At 38.3% G+C, this 21,257-nt stretch overlaps 1 protein-coding gene across 1 annotated transcript; it reads right to left on the bottom strand.

Moving 5' to 3' along the window:
- Positions 1-4,600: 4,600 nt before the first annotated feature.
- LOC130245280 (mucin-2-like) lies at positions 4,601-18,703 on the bottom strand. The gene is given in 13 exon segments (XM_056477919.1): positions 4,601-5,606; positions 5,696-5,879; positions 9,346-9,442; positions 9,563-9,960; positions 10,081-10,259; positions 10,417-10,472; positions 10,560-10,703; positions 10,913-11,054; positions 11,136-14,220; positions 15,304-15,436; positions 15,520-15,660; positions 15,739-15,932; positions 18,552-18,703. Coding segments are annotated over 13 exon segments (5,022 nt in total). The 5' UTR covers positions 18,672-18,703; the 3' UTR covers positions 4,601-5,457.
- Positions 18,704-21,257: the final 2,554 nt, after the last annotated feature.

The following is a 21,257-nucleotide window of genomic DNA, read 5'->3' as shown; positions in this document are numbered from 1 at the left end:
CCGAAGCCCACTACATCCCCCCCCCCAGTGCTCCTTACTTTCAGCTGCGATACCGACTACCGCCCCCCCACCCCTCTTCAATATTAGCTACTCAGAGGGCCAGCGGCGCCCATGATAATCACTACTGAGACTTCAAACACTGAAGAGCAATCCATCGAAGCACAGCTCCACAGATCCCGAACCATGCAAGCTAGTGGGGACAGTAGCGAGCAAGGAAAAAACTTAACCAATTGGCGAAGGTGTAGAAAAAATGTCAAACATGCTTTATAATCAATCATCAGCTAAGTGTGAACTACCAGCTAAGTTTTTCCGTAAAGCACGCAAAATTATCTGCCAATGGTGTAAGTCAGGGGTACCCAATTTCAGTCCAGGAGGGCCGGTGTCCTGCAGATTTTAGCTCCAACTTGCCTTTAACACACCTGCATGGATATTTCCAGAAAGCCTAGTAAGTGCTTAATTAGCTAGCCCAGGTGTGTCTGATTGGGGTTAGAACTAAACTTTGCAGTTCTAAACTTTTTTTTTATGTCATTGCAGTTCTTGTGGGACTGGTTTAGATCCTGCTCTGAAGTAGACGCTAATTTAGTTCCCTGCTCAATGTTATTCCTAGAACTATCAAAAGTTCTGCTTTTGATAAACATTTGCAATAAGACGGCAAACTACAGAAAACACCACAAAGCAGGACAATTCACCTCCACCTGTTCTGAGTTCAGTCTTTCTCCAGTTTAATGACAAAGATTATCAGACACAAATAAATAAAGTGCTATGGTGGCTTGGAGATTACTGCTGTTGCCTCACAGCGAGAAGATCGCTGGTTTGAGTCCCGGCTGGGTCAGTTGGCATTTCCAATGTAATCTGATAGCAATTCGTAACTTTTTGATTCAGTGGCTAATTCGTATGGTCTAATTCGTACAATTTAGTACGATTTGCTCATTACCCAATGACGGTTAGGGGTGGGGTTGGGTGCCACGCCTCCTTTTTAAAATCATACATTTTCGTACGACTGAACTTGTAAAAATTTTTACGAATTAGCCACTAACCTGACAAAACCTAAAATACTTACATTTCCTCGTGAGATCAGGCTGGCATTTCTGTGTGGATTTTGCATGTTCTCCCCATGTTGGTGTGGGTTTCCTCCAGGTGCTCCAGTTTCCCCCACAGTCCAAAGACATGTGCAATAGGTGAATCAGGTAAACAAAATTGGTCATAGTGTATGAGTGTGCGTGAATGAGTGTGTATGGGTGTTTCCCAGTACTGTGTTGTGGCTGGAAGGGCATCCACTTTGTAAAACATATGCTGGAATAGTTGGCGGTTCATTCCGCTGTGGTGACCCCTGATAATCGGGGACCAAGTCTATGGAAAATGAATGAATGAATGAAATAAATTGAAGCCTCAGCATGCATGTTAACTTGTCATGTTGATTCTTTCTGCTTACGAAGGTTTGGTTTTAGTCCAAATTCTCTTAAACATCAAGACACTGTAAGCTGAAATACAGACCTTTACTCTGTTCAGCCCTAAGTAGTTACAGTATTTCCGGTATAGACAGTATACTATTTTCAATGATTGTTTACTCGCTCCTAAATATACCCATGCCATTTGTCTGTCACTTTCTTTGGGCTTAATTTCCATCCATACTCCAAGCACATTACAATACATTTTAGTTCCGATCTCAAGCTTAGGCAAGTAACTGAGAAGGGCCAATCAGGGGCTTCATTTTAATGATGCCATCATATAGTTTACACTTCTTGCAAAGTATTTTGAAACTACAAAAAATCAAGACACTAAATTATTTTGAGACAATATATTAAGCCATTTCCCTGTAGTCCAACGACATGCAGTATAAGTGAATTGGATGAACTAAAATGCCCATAGTGGATGAGTGTGTGTGTGAATGTGAGAGTATATAGGTGTTTCCCAATACTGGGTTGCAGCTGGAAGGGCATCCACTGCATAAAACATATGCTGGATAAGTTAGCTGTTCATTCTGCTGTGGTGACCCCTGATGAAAAAGGACTAAGCAGAAGGAAAATGAATGAATGAATGAATACTAACCACAAGTTTTATAGTCATAAAATATCACTCAACCTTCATGTAACTCAGTGTTATTTGAGATTCTTCTAACAGGAGTAAAAATGTGTTTTTAAGCATATTTCCTAAGCAGTGAGAAGATTACATGCAGATGATACGTGTGTGAAGTTTGTTTGTTTCTTTTCTCTTGGGAGGGTTCATTTAATACTCATAGCTTTCTGACAGATTATCTTTCACTTTACTGTGTATTGCAGATGACTCAGTTTTGCTTTTGTTTCCACATTTGACTAAAATGTTGTTTGTCATGGATTGTTTACAGTAAAGTAATAAAAGAAAAAGGCAGGTGAACGCCAGCAGTGTTTTATTATTTCCTCATGCCAAATCAAATGAACTCATCTTTCAACGACCTGCTGATGAATCATGATACTGTTTTGGCTTAATTACACATGCTCAGGTAATAAACCTTTAAACCTGCTTATTAAAAACTTTGCTGTTTGTGATATACAATCATTCATTTATTTTATTTTCGGCTCAGTCCCTTTATTAATCTGGGGTCACCACAGTGGAATGAACCGCCAACTTATCCAGCACGTTTTACGCAGCGGATGCCCTTCCAGCTGCTACCCCTCTCTGGGAAATATGGCCACCATGGTCACCACCCATCTTGAAAAGTTTGCCCCCTCACATATACTAATGTGCCACAAACAGTACGTTAATATCACCAACCATTCCCATTTTATTAAGGTGTATCCATATAAATGACTCGCGCTGTATATACAGATGAAGTCAGAATTATTAGCCCCCCTTTAAATTTTATATTTTTTTTATATTTCCCAAATTATGTTTAACAGAGCAAGTAAAATTTCACAGTATGTCTGATAATAATTTTTCTTCTGGAGAAAGTCTTATTTGTTTTATTTTGGCTAGAATAAAAGCAGTTTTTAATTTTTTAAACACCATTTTAAGGACCAAATTATTAGCCCCTTTAAGCTATATATTTTTTCGATAGACTACAGAGCAAACCATCCTTATACAATAACTTGCCTAATTACCCTAACCTGCCTAATTAACCTAATTAACCTAGTTAAACCTTTAAATGTCACTTTAAGCTGTATAGAAGTATCTTGAAAAATATCAGGTAATATATATATTTATGTGGGTGTCTGTGTGTATAATGATAGATGATAGAGATTACAGAATTACAGAGCTGAAATGAACAACATCTGCTTTATCTGGCAAATATACACCTACCGGTCACTTTATTAGGTACACCTTTCCAACTGCTCGTTAACGTAAATTTCTAATCAGCCAATCACATGGCAGCAACTCAGTGCATTTAGGCATGTAGACATGGTCAAGACGATCTGCTGTAGTTCAAACCGAGCATCAGAATGTGGAAGAAAGGGGATTTAAGTGACTTTGATCGTGACATGGTTTTTGGTGCCAGACGGGCTGGTCTGAGTATTTCAGAAACTGCTGATCTGCTGGGATGTTCAGTATGGTCAGTCTGGGAATGGTCAGCCTGGTTTCAGCTGATAAAAAGACAACTGTAACACAAATAACTACTCGTTACAACCGAGATCTGCAGAAGAGCATCTCTGAACACACATCACATCCAACCATGGGAAAGATGGGCTACAGCAGCAGAAGACCACACCGGGTGCCACTCCTGTCAGCTAAGAACAGGAAACTGAGGCTACAATTCACATAGACTCACCAAAATTAGACAATAGAAGATTGGAAAACTGTTTCCTGGTCTGATGAGTCTCGATTTCTGCTGCGACATTTGGATGATAGGATCAGAATTTGGCATCAGCAACATGAAAGCATGGATCTATCCTGTCTTGTATCAGCAGTTCAGGCTGCTGCTGGTGGTGTAATGGTGTGGATAATAATTTCTTGGCACACTTTGGGTCCATTAGTACCAATTGAGCATCGTGTCAATGCCACAGCCTACCTGAGTATTGTTGCTGACCATGTCCATCCCTTTATGACCATAGTGTTCCCATCTTCTGATGGCTACTTGGACAACACGCCATGTCATAAAGCGCGAATCATCTCAGACTGGTTTCTTGAACATGACAATGAGTTCACTGTACTCAAATGGCCTCCACAGTCACCGTATCTCAATCCAATAGAGCACCTTTGGGATGTGGAGGAACGGGAGATTCTCATCATGGATGTGCAGCCGACAAATCTGCAGCAACTGCGTGATGCTCTCATGTCAATATGAACCAAAACCTCTGAGGAATATTTCCAGCACTTTGTTAAATCTATGCCACGAAGGATTAAAGTAGGTCTGAAGGCAAAAGGGCGTCCAACCCGGTGCTATTAAGGTATTAATTTGTCCAATTATTTTTGCCACGTTTTTCTTTCTTTTAAGTCACCTGATGTATTGATGGCATGATGGTTATTTGGCAAGTAGATTTTATTTTATTGTTCAAGCATTTCAACCCTTAGCTATGCTTTGTTAGCATGTTGCTTGGAATAGGTGCAGTGATGGGTGTTCATTTTTCTCTTATAAACATAGACATAAACAATAAACAGCACAGGATGAATAAGTGTGATAACAATATTTGGAGACAGTGTGTGATCATTTTTATTAATCACATTCACATTCCACAAAGCAGATTTCAGATGATGTTACTCATACTAAATAAAGTGTAAAATTAGCCCATATTACATACATATAAGTTAAAATAAGAGGCTTCTTTTCATTTAGATAAGACATTTACAATTTTACATATAGTGCACAATTTTATTTTACAGCATGTCCTTTACTTCTGTTCTTCTTTTCTCGCATGTCTATGTGTATGCATGTAGGTATTTACACAGAGCTCCTGAAAACTACAACAAACCCCTTGTGTGTTCGCACTAGCAAATAAAGCTCATTCTGATTCTGAGAACTGATTGTGAACTGATTTGGAAATGGATCTAATTTTAGCTGCGGAACTTTAAATGCATGAGTAAGGTTTAAAGTTAAGGGTTAAAGTATATATAGTTAAGGTTTAATTTCTTTAAAATAATAACGTCATTTCTTAAGGCCTTTTTTAAAGCTCAAAAATTATTATAACAATGATTACAAAAGATGGTGACGCAGTGTCGCAGTAGGTAGCGCTGTCGCCTCACAGCAAGAAGGTTGCTGGTTTGAGCCTCGGCTGGGTCAGTTGGCGTTTGTGTGGAGTTTGCATGTTCTCCCTACGTTCGCGTGGGTTTACTCCGGTTTCCCCCACAGTCCAAAGACATGCGGTGCAGGTGAATTGGGTAGGCTGTGGCGACCCCAGATTAATAAAGGGAATAAGCCGAAAAGAAAATGAATGATTACAAAAGCAAGAAAACCTCACCAAATATTTCTTTTCACCAACAAGCTTAGAAATAGTGTTTTCGCAGTAAAATCATTGCATTATGCTTTGGAAAAAAACGCTGACACGCTTAAAAGTCGTGTGATGGCAAGGATTGTTTTCTGATCCTGGGCGTCTTGGATGTGTAGAGGATCACAGCGCAAATCATAGCAGCAATGGCCACCAGACACCCAGCGACGACAGCAAGGTTTACATTCAATCCCAGATTCCCAGTGACCTCTGAAATGTGAGTAAAGGTTGCAGTGGTTAACAAACTAGTTAAGGATACAATCATGTTACTCAATATGAATGAAGATATGCTGTCTTACGTGATGGGCTCCTCCTCAGCCGTATGGGTCCCTGGGAGATGAAGTGATTGCTGGTCTGGATGGGGGCATCTCTTTTGTTGATGTTGTGTGAAGGTGGAGCGACAGTGCCGTTGATGCAGCCCTGAGAGCAGCGAGTGTTGGGAACGCCTGCCTGACATACGATGATTGAGCAGCTGATGAACACCTACAGATGAGCAGGGGGTGAGGAAGAAGACAAAAAGTTAACAGATAATGAGACATTTTTAACAGACATATTATGTTTCATTTCACTTATAAATATGTGCTTGTAAATAAGGTCTTATATCCATCCGAATGTGTGATTTGAATTTAAATTGCTTGGTTTGATTTTTTTTTTATTCTCTTGAAGAAAATATAATGTTAACAGCTCATAATGCAATTAATCTTTCACTGGCAGTTTGACTGACAGGTTATCTGACCAATTACAAATAATCACTGTCCGCCATTTTAGTCCAACAAACAAAATAGTCTGACAATCCAAGTGTATGTCTAGTAACATTGGCCTCTAACATGAAAAAGTACCCAGGCTGAGCAATATAAGACTGAATCCTTTCCCAAAACTTAATTAAATGGATAGGTTTGTGTGGAAGGCCTCACCATCAACTAAATGAACGACTCGAAATGCAAGGACGAATGATTTTTTTCTGTTTTTGGACCAGAACAACCCACATAACATTAGTTTCAGGACAAACAAAATGGACAGGACAGGACAAAATGAGCAATAATTGAGCTAAGCATGACGACAACGATCAGACGATGTGTAATGCAATTTTAGTCAAAAGTTGAAAAATTATAATTTTATTAGTAACCTGATTTAGTGGTTTATTTTTTGACCAATGGGTGGCGCTGTTATCAAATTGATGTGTTGTGGTCATTGTGAGGTGACAGTAGCCAGGTTTACATCCTAATGTGAAGTGAATCTTTTCACAGTTTACAAAAAAAAAAATCACAAGTGGCTGACTGTAGTCACCTAGCAACCAACAGTAAACAAGGCCAGCATTATGGAGTCACTTGGGTTTAATGTTCGCAAGTTTGATTTACTATTAAAAATCATTCTGGTAAATGCATTTTTTATTTCTCATTATATTTGGACTAACCCTTTGTCTTCAAGCAAGAGATTTAATTCTAAATTAGGAGTTTCCATCACTTGTTTCTCACGTGATACATAATGTGCATTATCACAGGGTGATGGAAACCCAGCTAGTGACACGCATCAAATTTAGTATCAATATGTCTAAGTTAGACTTGGGCTCAATCCCAATTCTATTTTTTGTACCCCTTTCCCTTGGCCCTTACAACTGAGGGCTTCAAAATTTACTCCTAAGAAATGGGACAGCACTACAGCATCAGCACACTGCATCACATGTCATCGCGATCTCTTGCTTCAGATGAGATTAGATGATCGTGACTGCTGTAGTTATTCCAGTTGTGCTATTTTTTGGTATTTATCTTCAGGAAATCACTGAAGGAATATATCATGTTATCATAATGATCTAATGGGGCAATAAGATCGTAACTATACTGTGCATTTACACAGTGGCCATATACCCTATGTAAACACATCAAAAACAACATTAACATTATAGCAGACACTGTAAAAAGCTCATTCCCAGCCACTAGACTTTTCTGACAGGGTATTTGAGTGTCATCGAGTGTCTGTATTGTGGGACTGCTGTACTGGAGTTATGATTATGGATTATAGATAGCCAAATTTAGTGTTTTTTATTTTAGAAGTTTTTTTAAAGCATGACGGTAAAACACGTACTCAGTGATGAATATATTAAAACGTGCTTGTTTGTTGTAAAAATTCATAATAATGACTAATTTGTGGATCTCCTTACTTCCGAGTGGAGTGATTCTGCCGTTGTGGCTGGTGTATTCTGGAAAACCTCTTGGTTTCGAGTGTGGTCCTGAAAAATCTACATTCGAGGGGGTATTTACCCCTTCCCCTTAGCCCTACGCCTTCAAGCTAATCAATCAATTATTTTTACAGACTCCAAATCATGCCTTCAAGTGATGGAATCCACAAAAAATGATCATCCTTTGATTGATAATATTGTAACCAAAGTTCACCATCTACAAAATCAGTTTTATCACATTATTTTTTGCTGGATTCCAGGACATGTCGGGCTTTCAGGAAAGGAGCGAGCTGATGCAGCTGCTAAAGATGCTTTGAAGCAAGTTGTGAACAAATTCCTCTATCAGAGATGAGACCTTTTATCAACATTTACATTTTAAACTAGTGGCAAGAGGAGTGGGATGCATTGGAAAATAATAAATTGCATGAAATCCAACCTGAAATCTCAAACCGAATTTTAAGACTAGATTTGATCAAGTTATTTTTACCAGATGTCGTATTGGGCTTACAAGATTAACCCATGTTTTTTTTTTTTTTTTTGCTTAAAGATGAAGACCCCACTCAGTGTTTGTTCTGCAAAACTCCCCTTACTGTAAAACACGTTTTACTTGACTGTCCTGCTTTTAATGATTCTAGAAGACTTTTTTATGAAATGAACTCTCTTAAGGACATTTTTAACAAAGTGACACCAGAAATGATTTTAGAATTCTTATCATATATTAACACTAAACATCTTGTTTAACTTGTGTATTCATTTGTTTGTTGTTCTTAATTGTTTATTTAATATTAAAATGTTCTTGCCATGAAAATAGCCTTGGCTGCTGACATGGCATTAAATTAAAAAGTACATTACATTACATTCAAGCTAATCAGAATTGGGACACCCCTACCCCTTGACGTGAATGCGCAAAACGAGGGGTAAGGGGAAGGGCTGAGGGGTAGAATTGGCATTGGGCCTTACTCACTCTTTACTCACCCTCAAATGGTTTCAAACCTTTGAGTTTTTTTACTGTGTTAAACACCAAAGAACATAGGGGGAAAAACTATTGAAGTCATTGGTTACGGGTTTCCGGCTTATCTAGTGTTCAACTGAAAAAAACAAAAAGGTTTGGAACAAGTGGAGGATGAGTAAATGATGACTGAATTTTCAGTTGAAAATTCTATATAGCCACTTGATCAATCCCCTTTTAAGGCATGTTTCCAGAGACGCATACAATTTTATACCGCTCAGAATATTCAGAAATGCTCTACATGAGAAAACTGTATACTCTAGTAAATGCTTGGTTGAATTAGCCCCCCAAAACTGTTCATTTTTACATAATTTTGTCCAAAATTTTAAGTTGTGTAATTGCTTAGTTGTGTAATTGTGTAATAAAAACTTGCATGTTTAATTTGATTCACCTTTAAAATTTAGGGCAGATTTTTTTATGGTGTTTGATTACATATCTACAAATTCTGTGACAAAAGCGATTTGAGGTATAGATTGCAAGTTGGATCATGTGGTTATTGATCAGACTGTCCTCTATTTGTGTGCCAAGTTCAAATTCAAACTCTTTCATAGACTTCAATTTCTGAAGAAAAAGAATAAGAAGCAGATCAGCCGTCACAAAAGAACCTTGGGTGCCTGGCCACTAATCAGTTCTGTAGTTTTTTTAATCTTCTTTTCATCAAAGAACTCTGAATAAAATGCAGCTGTGGTGAGCATAAGGTTCATAAAATGTGCAGCATTGTCATTGGACTCATAAACATAGTCTGGATTAAATAGGACTCTAACCTGGTCTTGAAACCCAGTGAATTTGAAGGCCGCCATTTCAAACTCAACATATGGTTGGTGACTTGAGAAAAACTGAACTGTTTCATCCATGTTGCATCTGAAATAGGAAGAAGCACTTGATTATTGTTTTTGTCTGGTAACTGGAAAGACAAGTATATTGTGTAACAATGATATGATTAGATTATGTGAATGCTCGAATGTGTTTGTAGAATCTCACCCATTGGTGATGATGGGATAGGAGACCGGGTAATTGGGAGTATCATAAGGTGTAGCCATACAGGACTCAAGAAACAATTCAGTGTCTGGGACTGGAGAGTCAGGCTCGATCTTCATGTAGATCATATCTCCCACATCATACACAAGTGGGTAGGCACTTGGATCTGTCATGTTTTGGAAACTGTTAGATGGGTAAAACTCAAAGTGATAGTTCGATGTGCCAAAACCCTTATCAGAGATTCTGATTGGAGACTTGTGAGTACCAAACTCCTGTCTAATGTTGTTGTTTTTCTGGTACGCGCACATAATTTCAAGTTCTAGGTTGTTTCTGGATGTAACGCCCTGGGGATCATCAAATGCAATGACTTTATTCTTAAAGATGAGTTCGTTGTCTGTCTCCTACAAAGAAACAGAAGATTTGATATCGTTTAGCTCTGGGATTCACAAGATCTGGTTGTTGTTGTTGTTGTTGTTGTTGTTATTGTTGTTGTTGTTGGTGTTGTTTTGTAAATGCTTTACCTCTAACGTAGTGCCACATCCATCAAGCGGTGTGCTGGTGTACACATCAGTACTGTTGGAGTAAAGCTGACAAGAAGGATCTATCAGTCTCAGTTGGTCACCCCTGAGGTTTTGGATAGAAGATCTCACTATTGTGACTGACATTGAGTTTGCAGAGCAGGTTACATGTACCACAGGTCCTGAAAATAGAATTAATGGTGAATGGTATGCAAACACAATTCTTGATGTTCAAATTTAAATGAACATGTTTTTTTATGGAGAGAGGAATAAATGTGTACTGCAAGATGAGTCATCAACACTTTTCATAGAAGTATCATTTGAGTCTGCTTTACATACCTTGTTCAATGACCTCTGCAACAATGCACCTCATCTCAGACTGGTAAATATCAGACCTTAAAACAAAACCATTTTCATCAAGCGTCATAGCATGATTAAAGTGGTTACAAAATTGTAAAGAACATTGACTTTTTGAAACATACATGTATTGGGCTTCTGCTATGAAGCAAAATGGAAAGTGTTGACCATAGTTTTCTTGAGTTGGTGTCCAGTTAATCACATATTCTCCAGTTGTAGTTTTGGTCTTTGTGCTGTTTAATGGTCCACTTATGATGACATCAATAACTCTGGATGACAAAAACAAGAAATATGAACACTGAGAGACAAATAACATTAGTCTTCTTTTTTCCTATTTTAATTCTGGAAGACATGGTTAATGTATTATGCATGTGAGAACCAGGCAGGGGTAGTGTGCTAATATGCAATTCCAAATTAAGTTGCAGTTTAGTTTAGTTTCATTTTAAAACAAGCCCAAATACGCCTTTTCCCAAAATACCTTGAAAAAGATGCAGAAGCATTCACTCTGAACTCAAACCCATGATTTACACGAGCCTGCAAGAGTTCTCCGTGTAGAGGTGTTGGGTAGAGGAACTGTGGCAGATATTCACCCTCAACACAAGATGGTGCTGGACTGCCAACTGAAATGTATAATTAATGTTAATTTAAATACATGTATCAATATAATTTTGAAGCTTATTGTACAAACCTTTCAAACATACCTTGAAGAGAAAATTGAAGAGGAATTTTGCTCAGTGGTAAAGTAGTTGGTGCTTGGGATGTTATCATGGTAGTTGTAGGAGTCATTATAGGTGCTGCTGTAAGAGTTGTTTGTGTTGTTGTAAGAGTTGTTTGAGTTATTGTTGGGGTTGGTGTGGGTTCGGGTGTTGTTGTGGGTTCGGGTGTTGTTGTGGGTGTTGTAGTAGGAACTATTGTGGGGGTTGGTGTGGGTTCTGGTGTTGTTGTGGGTTCGGGTGTTGTTGTGGGTGCAGGGGTGGGTGTTGTAGGAATAATTGTGGGGGTTGGTGTGGGTTCGGGTGTTGTTGTGGGTTCTGGTGTTGTTGTGGGTTCTGGTGTTGTTGTGGGTTCTGGTGTTGTTGTGGGTTCGTGTGTTGTTGTGGGTTCTGGTGTTGTTGTGGGGTCGGGTGTTGTTGTGGGTGCAGGGGTGGGTGTTGTAGGAATAATTGTGGGGGTTGGTGTGGGTTCGGGTGTTGTTGTGGGTTCTGGTGTTGTTGTGGGTTCTGGTGTTGTTGTGGGTTCTGGTGTTGTTGTGGGTTCGGGTGTTGTTGTGGGTTCTGGTGTTGTTGTGGGTTCTGGTGTTGTTGTGGGTTCGGGTGTTGTTGTGGGTTCAGGTGTTGTTGTGGGTTCGGGTGTTGTTGTGGGTTCGGGTGTTGTTGTGGGTTCTGGTGTTGTTGTGGGTTCGGGTGTTGTTGTGGGTTCTGGTGTTGTTGTGGGTTCGGGTGTTGTTGTGGGTGAAGGGGTGGGTGTTGTAGGAATAATTGTGGGGGTTGGTGTGGGTTCGGGTGTTGTTGTGGGTTCAGGTGTTGTTGTGGGTTCTGGTGTTGTTGTGGGTTCTGGTGTTGTTGTGGGTTCGGGTGTTGTTGTGGGTTCGGGTGTTGTTGTGGGTTCTGGTGTTGTTGTGGGGTCGGGTGTTGTTGTGGGTGCAGGGGTGGGTGTTGTAGGAATTATTGTGGGGGTTGGTGTGGGTTCTGGTGTTGTTGTGGGTTCGGGTGTTGTTGTGGGTTCTGGTGTTGTTGTGGGTTCTGGTGTTGTTGTGGGTTCTGGTGTTGTTGTGGGTTCGGGTGTTGTTGTGGGTTCTGGTGTTGTTGTGGGTTCTGGTGTTGTTGTGGGTTCGGGTGTTGTTGTGGGTTCTGGTGTTGTTGTGGGTTCGGGTGTTGTTGTGGGTTCAGGTGTTGTTGTGGGTTCGGGTGTTGTTGTGGGTTCTGGTGTTGTTGTGGGTTCTGGTGTTGTTGTGGGTTCTGGTGTTGTTGTGGGTTCGGGTGTTGTTGTGGGTTCTGGGTGTTGTTGTGGGTTCTGGTGTTGTTGTGGGTGCAGGGGTGGGTGTTGTAGGAATTATTGTGGGGTTGGTGTGGGTTCTGGTGTTGTTGTGGGTTCTGGTGTTGTTGTGGGTTCTGGTGTTGTTGTGGGTTCTGGTGTTGTTGTGGGTTCGGGTGTTGTTGTGGGGTCGGGTGTTGTTGTGGGTTCTGGTGTTGTTGTGGGGTCGGGTGTTGTTGTGGGTGCAGGGGTGGGTGTTGTAGGAATTATTGTGGGGGTTGGTGTGGGTTCTGGTGTTGTTGTGGGGTCGGGTGTTGTTGTGGGTTCGGGTGTTGTTGTGGGTTCGGGTGTTGTTGTGGGTGCAGGGGTGGGTGTTGTTGTAGGAATTATTGTAGGGGTTGGTGTGGGTTCGGGTGTTGTGGTGGGTGTTGTAGGAATTATTGTGGTTGTTGTTGTGGGGTCGGGTGTTGTTGTGGGTTCTGGTGTTGTGGGGTCGGGTGTTGTTGTGGGTTCTGGTGTTGTTGTGGGTTCGGGTGTTGTGGTAAGTGTTGTTGTAGGACTTATTGTGGTTGTTGTTGTGGGTTCGGGTGTTGTTGTGGGTTCTGGTGTTGTTGTGGGGTCGGGTGTTGTTGTGGGTTCTGGTGTTGTTGTGGGTGCAGGGGTGGGTGTTGTAGGAATAATTGTGGAGGTTGGTGTGGGTTCGGGTGTTGTTGTGGGTTCAGGTGTTGTGGTGGGTGCAGGGGTGGGTGTTGTTGTAGGGATCATTGTGGGGGTTGGTGTGGGTTCGGGTGTTGTTGTTGTGGGGGTTGATGTGGGTTCGGGTGTTGTGGGGGTTGGTGTGGGTTCGGGTGTTGTTGTGGGTGTTGTTGTAGGAATTATTGTGGTTGTTGTTGTGGGTTCGGGTGTTGTGGTTGTTGTTGTGGGTTCGGGTGTTGTTGTGGGTGTTGTTGTAGGAATTATTGTGGTTGTTGTTGTGGGTTCGGGTGTTGTTGTGGGGGTTGTTGTAGGAATTATTGTGGTTGTTGTTGTGGGTTCGGGTGTTGTTGTGGGGGTTGTTGTAGGAATTATTGTGGTTGTCGTTGTGGGTTCGGGTGTTGTGGGGGTTGTTGTGGGTTCGGGTGTTGTTGTAGGAATTATTGTGGTTGTTGTGGGCTCAGGTGTTGTTGTGGGTGTTGTTGTAGAAATTATTGTGGTTGTTGTTGTGGGTTCGGGTGTTGTTGTGGGTGTTGTTGTAGGAATTATTGTGGTTGTTGTTGTGGGTTCGGGTGTTGTTGTGGGGGTTGTTGTAGGAATTATTGTGGTTGTTGTTGTGGGTTCGGGTGTTGTTGTGGGGGTTGTTGTAGGAATTATTGTGGTTGTTGTTGTGGGTTCGGGTGTTGTTGTTGTTGATGTCATAGGTGTTGTTGTAGTTATTGTAGTGGGTGCTGTTGTTGTATTGGACCTTATTGGAAGTGCTGTTGTAGTAATTGTTTTGGGTGTGGTTGTAGGTGTTGTTTTAGATATTGTAGTGTATGTTGTAGTTGTGGGTGTTTTTGTACTTGTTGTTGTAGGTGTTGTAATGTGTCGCTTTCGTGGTGTTGTTGTACGTGTTGTTGTGCTTGTTGTTTTGCACTTTGTTGTGGTTGTTGTTTTAGGCGTTGTTTTGGCAAAAGCATTGCGTCTGTTTCTGATTAAACTGATTGGAAATCTTTCTACTGACGTTTGATCGGTGTAGGACAGAGTAATCTTGCGAATGGGGAAATCCTCCAGTACCAGCTCAAATGAATAAACTCCAAGGACCAGGGTTTGTCCATGTGACAGAGAGCAGTTATTCTACATAAAAAAAAACTGTATGAAAAACTGAAACACTGTGTAAATGTGTAAAATGTCTTGATTGTTTCACGATAAGCATACTTTTGATGTATGTTTTTCTAGTTTATTTAAAAATGATAACATCGATTTTTCAACATCATAACAATCATTTTTAAAATCTCTCACTTTGTCTGTTGCTATTTTTACCACTTCTGACACTGATTCAATAATTAAAATTTATTTCTCTCTTGAAATAAGTTGCTAATCGTCCAATTTTAAATATCAACTATGCACTTTGTAAATTGTGATTTATGTTTTGTCAGTTTTCTAAAAGAAATATAGAGCTAAGTATTATCAGCAAAACAATAAAACTCCAGTGTAGTATAAAGCATAAAAAATAATGATCCATGTATGGAACATTGTGGCACTCTATTTTGAATTTGTGACCAATATTATACCTCTTAATTTGAACTTAGCCTATGTAATTTCTGTAGTTCATTCATTCATTTTGTTTTCGGCTTTGTCCCTTTTTTAATCCGGGATCGCCACAGCGGAATGAACCGCCAACTTATCCAGCATATTTTTACGCAGCGGATGCTCTTCCAGCCGCAACCCAACACTGGGAAACATCCACACACTCTCATTCACACACATATACTACGGACAATTTAGTCTTCCCAATTAACCTGTACCACACTTGGTTGGACTGTGGGGGTAACCGGAGCACCCGGAGGAAACCCACACGAATGCAGGGAGAACATGTAAACTCCACACAGAAACGCCAACTGACCAAGCCGAGGCTCGAACCAGCGACCTTCTTGCTGTGAGGCGACAGCACTACCTACTGCGCCACTGCGTCGCCCTAATACCAACATAATTTTTAATACTACCCAAGTAAATTTTGTGGTTGATTGCACTGAATGCAGAAGTTTGCTCTATTTACAATAATACAGAAATGCAACAGCAGTCAGATGGTAAGAGCAAGACATCAGTAACTAATGTTTTAAACTGGCTTAAAAACTGTTTGGATTAAATATAGATATTTCTTAAAAATAACAATTTGTGAAGATGCCATTTTGTACTTCATAATGTAATATTCTTCACCTGATTCAATGTGAAACCATCAGGTTGGTTGCAGGTTTTACACTCATTGTTTTGTCCAAATCTGCATCTGACCTGGTCATCCTCTGGATCAAAGGCTAAAAGGTTGTACCTCCTGGGACAGTTTTGAGGAACTCTGCAACACAAGCAATGTGCCAATGTAAGGTACATTTATATTCCTACATCATGTTAAATGCACATCTGGAATGCAGTTTTTACTTAAGAAATGGTAGGGTGGTGGAGATTGGGGATCTGTTAGGCACTAAAGTGTCGGATCTCACTCCAAGGTCAATGTAGGAAAAAAGACTCCAGTCTCCAGTGTATGCGGCTCTGTCGTTAATCCAACAGCAACCCATTGTCCTGTTGAAACAAATTGGCACTTTATATTTTTATTGTTTGGTTCAGATATTTTAAGTGTGTGATTCTTATTCCACTTACGCTAACTCAAATGGGCTGTTGGTGGATAAAGCCGTTGTTATGACTCCCTCAGACTGACACCAGTTGTTTCCATTGGAACTCGAATCTACTTTACCAATCACTTTACTGACCTCATTTCCACAGTCTCCAGACATGCAGGACCAGTAATTATATTGGGAACAGTCATTGTAGGCCGTCTTGTAGCGAAGTTCCACCTGAAATGATCAATGGTTTATTAAATGACTGAAGTGAGGTCTTTATTGTATGAGGTTGATCTGCTGGTAGTGATTTGCAAACATCTTTATATTGGAAAATACTGCACTGCAATTGTGAACCCGTTTTAAATGGTGTTACATAAAACTATTCAGGTGTTCCCAAAATTAAGAAAGTATAAATTGGCTTTAAAAGTTGTAAAGTTCGTCGGCGCAATAGCCTAGTGGTTAATGCGCCGACATATGGTGCCGTAGCACTTCAGGGCGTCCCGTGTTCAAATCCCGGCTCGAGGACATTTCCCGACCCTACTCCCTCTCTTTCTATCCCACTTCGCTTCTTGTCTGACTACTGTCCTATCTAATAAAGGCAAAAAGGCCAAAAAGAAATCTTTAAAAAAAAGTTGTAAAGTTCTACTTTGGGTTATTTATAGCAACCCTTAATCTAACTTTTAAAAATAAGTTGGCATAACTACTAAAGAAAATGAAAAACTGTATAAATATAGAATGCATACACCTTTACATTTATTTTATTATTGCCATTATGTGTTATTGAGTTGACTTTGCGTTTACATTTAAAATGTGAATACATGCAAAGAATTAGACAAAACGTCTAATTTATTTACACTTAACATCATAATTCATCTTATTCCACACAATTATTAGCCTTTTAAAAAACATTTAGTTTGGTAAGACTTTATTTTGATGGTGCCTATTGCACATTTAAGTTGCATTGCAACTACAGTTGAAGTCAGAATTATTAGCCCCCCTGAATTATTAGCCCCCCTGAATTATTAGCCCCCCTGAATTATTAGCCGCCCTGAATTATTAGCTGCCCTGTTATTTTTCTCCCAATTTCTGTTTAACGGAGAAAAGATTTTGTTCAACACATTTCTAAACAATAGTTTTAATAACTCATCTCTAATAACTGATTTATTTTATCTTTGCCATGATGACAGTAAATAATTTTTGACTAGATATTTTTCAAGAAACTTCTGTACAGCTTAAAGTGACATTTAAAGGCTTAACTAGGTTAATTAGGTTAACTAGGCAGGTTAGGGTAATTAGGCAAGTTATTGTATAATGATGATTTGTTCTGTAGACTATCGAAAAAATGCTAAATCGGGTTAATAATATTTTGAATAAAATTATAAACCGCTTTTCTAGCTGAAATAAAACAAATAAGACTGTCTCCAGAAGAAAAAATATTATCAGACATACTGTGAAAATTTCCTTGCTCTGTTAAACATAATTTAGGAAATATTCAAAGGGGTCTAATAATTCTGATTTCAACTGTACATGCCAGTTACTTCTCATTTGAGTATTAGTAGACTGTCTGCTTAATATCTGCTGATACTGCACCTTCAACAGACATTTAACTATAAGAAACTTTGCAAGTACATGTCAACTCACACTAACCCTAATCCTAACAGTCTACTTATAATCTATTGAGAATTAGTTGGCAAGTAGGTGCAATGTAACAAATTCAACAAGTGCGTTAAAGGGACCATCACAATAAAGTCATACCAAACATTTTATTTGTTGTGATTAAAATACATAGTTAATATATATACATTTCTAAACATAATAGTTTTAATAACTCATTTCTAATAACTGATTTGTTTTATCTTTGCCATGATGACAGTAAATAATATTTGACTAGATATTTTTCAAGACACTTCTATACAGCTTAAAGTGACTTTTAAAGGCTTAACTAGGTTAATTAGGTTAACTAGGCAGGTTAGGGTAATTAGGCAAGTTATTGTATAACGATGGTTTGTTATGTAGACTATCGAAATCAAATATAGCTGAAAGGAGCTAATAATTTTGTCCTTAAAATGGTGTTTAAAAAATTTAGAACTGTTTTTATTCTAGCTGAAATAAAACAAATAAAACTTTCTCCAGAAGAATTATCGGACATACTGTGAACATTTCCTTGCTCTGTTAAACATCATTTGGGCAATATTTAAAAACAGAAAAGGGGGGCTAATATTTCTGACTTCAACTTATATATAATAAGTATTATATTATAAGTTATATCAGTATTTGAATTGTTTTGCAGCATTCAAATTCTATAATTTCATATATTCATAGATTACATATAAAATAATGTATTTTTTATTTCCAAATTCTTCTTTTTTATCAAATCAATAAACAAAACACCTGATGTATTCATCCTTATTCATTTTATTGATCTGCCAGACTAATAAAATTCAGATGTGTATCAAAAAAATAAATTATTTATAAATTATTCTTTTCAAAATTTCCCAAATGATTTTTAACAGAGCAAGGAATTATTCACAGTATTTCCTATAATATTTTTTCTTCTGGAGAAAGTCTTTTTTGTTTTATATATGTTTATATATATATATATATATATATATATATATATATATATATATATATATATATATATATATATTATACAGTATATATTATGTCATCATGGCAAAGATAAAATAATTTAGAAATGAGTAATTAAAACTATTATGTTTAGAATTGTGTTGAAAAAATCGTATTTCTTTTAAACAGAAAATAGGAAAAAAATATATACATAAGGGCTAATAATTTTGACTTAAAATCCACATTTGTATAATGAAGCAGTTAAAGCATAATAGTTCTCACCTCAAATGAACCATTAGAGTTCAGTCTTGGGTTGAAGCTCATTGATCCTCCATAATATTGTGAGGCTGTTACAGTGTATGCCAGCAGAAGCCCGGCCAAGAGGAGATATGTGCAAGACATGCTGACGGCTACTGAATGCTCACCATCAGAGAGCACCTTTTAACATCTCATGGAGGAAATGACAGCGATGTCATGATTCTTAGAAAGGGAATCGTTTCAGTTCTGACAGAATGAAAATAGTTTTGCTTAAAGTAAAGAATGGTTGGAATTTAAATTAACCTGTCACACGTTTGCGGTTGAACATTATATTCTGAATGCAATTAAATGACATTAACTCTTTAATTTATTAAATATATATGTATACACACATTAAATAGGCTAGCTAAATCCTGTATAATGCTAGAATTGTTTTCACAAAACAGTTCAGTTTTGCTTAATTATGATATTATATAGACTCGAATCATTGGTTCATCTTCCCTTTGTGTTGTCAGAACTCTTTTGTCACTCAGTTAAAACAAGTCTTACTGGTAATACATGAACCAGCTGAGCTGGATGAGAAAATTAATTAACTATAACTGGAATCCTCCTTTTAATTCACCTGCTCATGGAATTTGGGCGTGTTTATGTCAATCATAAATGATATTCTTTATTAGTTTATTGGTCTCTTCAGGACAAATCTGATATTGATTTCAAGTCTTATTTTCTAAAAAATAGATGCCGGTGTGGTCATAACCATTGCTAGTTGTTTAGTTGTTTGTTCTTGTTTTAAGCAAAAACCCAATTTTAACAATTCTTTTCATTCATTCATTTTCTTTTCGGCTTAGTCCCTTTACAGAAAGACATTTTTGTTTATCAAGTATATGTCTTTTGATTTAAGAATGTTGATTTAAAAACATTTGATTTAGACGTTTACACTGGAGAACAAGACAAAATATTGAGAAAATTGTGTATTTTACAAAAAAATATGTATATACACTCACCGGCCACTTTATTAGGTACACCTGTACAACTGCTCGTTAACGCTAATTTCTAATCAGTCAATCACACGGCAGCAACTTAATGCATGTAGACACGGTCAAGACGATCTGCTGCAGTTCACACTGATTTAAGTGACTTTGAATGTGGCATCGTTGTTGGTAAAGACATGCGGTATAGGTAAATTGGATGAACTAAATTGACCATAGTGTATCAGTGTCTGTGTGTGAATGTGATTGTGTATGGGCAGCTGAAAAGGGCATCCACTGTGTAATATATATATTTATATATATGCTGGAATAGTTGGCGGTTCTATTTGCTGTGGCGACCCCTGATAAATAAGGGACTAAGCCGAAGGAAAATGAATGAATGAGTATAGTCATAAGGTAGTAATATAGTCATAATTTGTGGTATACTTATAAGTAGGGCCAGATGGAATCTGCGGATGTTTATTGCTATTTCTGTGGAGAATTGTGGTAAAAATCTGCAGATTTCTGCGGAGTTATTTTGGGAGTATCATAACTAAAACCTTAATATGTGAAATAAAAATAATATCATATTTAATGTTTAAAATGCAAATGCAATTAGATTCACTTTATTTGGTAAACAAGACAAGTCTCTCTCATATATCTACTGAAAGACAGAAAATATTACTGTACACACTGCATTGTACATAAATCAGATGAACATTTTCATATTAGTCAATAATATTACTGTAATTAATTAAAAAAGTGAATAAATAAAGTTTTACACACGTTTACTCAAGTAATAAACAGAATTAATAATGGGCTAAAAATCTGCAAAATTCTGCTAAAATCTGCAGAAAATCTGTGAAATTCTGCGCCCGCAGATTCTGTGTCGGCCTACTTATAAGCAGCAAACAGTTTACATATAGATGATGATGATGATGTGTGTGTGTAGTGTGTTTATTTCACATGACAGGGTTCATTTAAGACTCATGGCTTCCTGACAGATCGCTTTTCATATTAGTATTGCAGATGACTCAGTCGTGCTTTTGTTTCCACATTTGACTAAAAATGTTGTTTGTCATGAATTTACAGGGTTTACAGTGAAGTAGCAAAAAAAAAAAAAAAAGACAGGTAAACGCCAGGAGTGTTTTATTATTTCCTCATGCCAAATCAAATGAGCTCATCTTTCTATGAGCTGCAGAAATGTGAAACTGTTTCGTCTTAGATGCATGTGATCAAGTATGTAAGAAACCTTTAAATTAACATAATCATATTAGTCCATCTACTTGCAATTAAAAAATGTATTTTTGATGTATATGGTGCATTATAGCTATATGTAGTTGAGATTTTGTGTGTGTGTGTGTGTGTGTGTGTGTGTGTGTGTGTGTGTGCGTGTGCGTGTGCGTGTGTGTGTGTGTGTGTGTGTGTGTGTGTGTGTGTGTGTATAATAACAAATAACATAGATTACAGATCCGAGTTTACATCAGCTTTTCATACTCGTTCATTTTCTTTTCGGCTTAGTCCCTTTTATTAATCTGGGGTCGCCACAGTGGAATGAACTGCCAACTTATCCAGCATATATTTTAGGCAGCGGATGCTCTTCTATCTGCAACCCATCACTGGAAACCACCTATACACTCTCATTCACACTTTAAGACTACGGACAATTTAGGCTGCCCAGTTCACCTATAGCGCATGTCTTTGGACTGTGGGGGAAACCGGAGCACCCGGAGGAAACCTTTGCAAACACGGGGAGAACATG

Source organism: Danio aesculapii, chromosome 18 (assembly GCF_903798145.1).
Source record: "Danio aesculapii chromosome 18, fDanAes4.1, whole genome shotgun sequence".
NCBI lineage: Eukaryota > Metazoa > Chordata > Actinopteri > Cypriniformes > Danionidae > Danio > Danio aesculapii.
The sequence above is the reverse complement of the archived record's forward strand: the minus strand, read 5'-3'. Positions and strand labels throughout refer to the sequence as shown.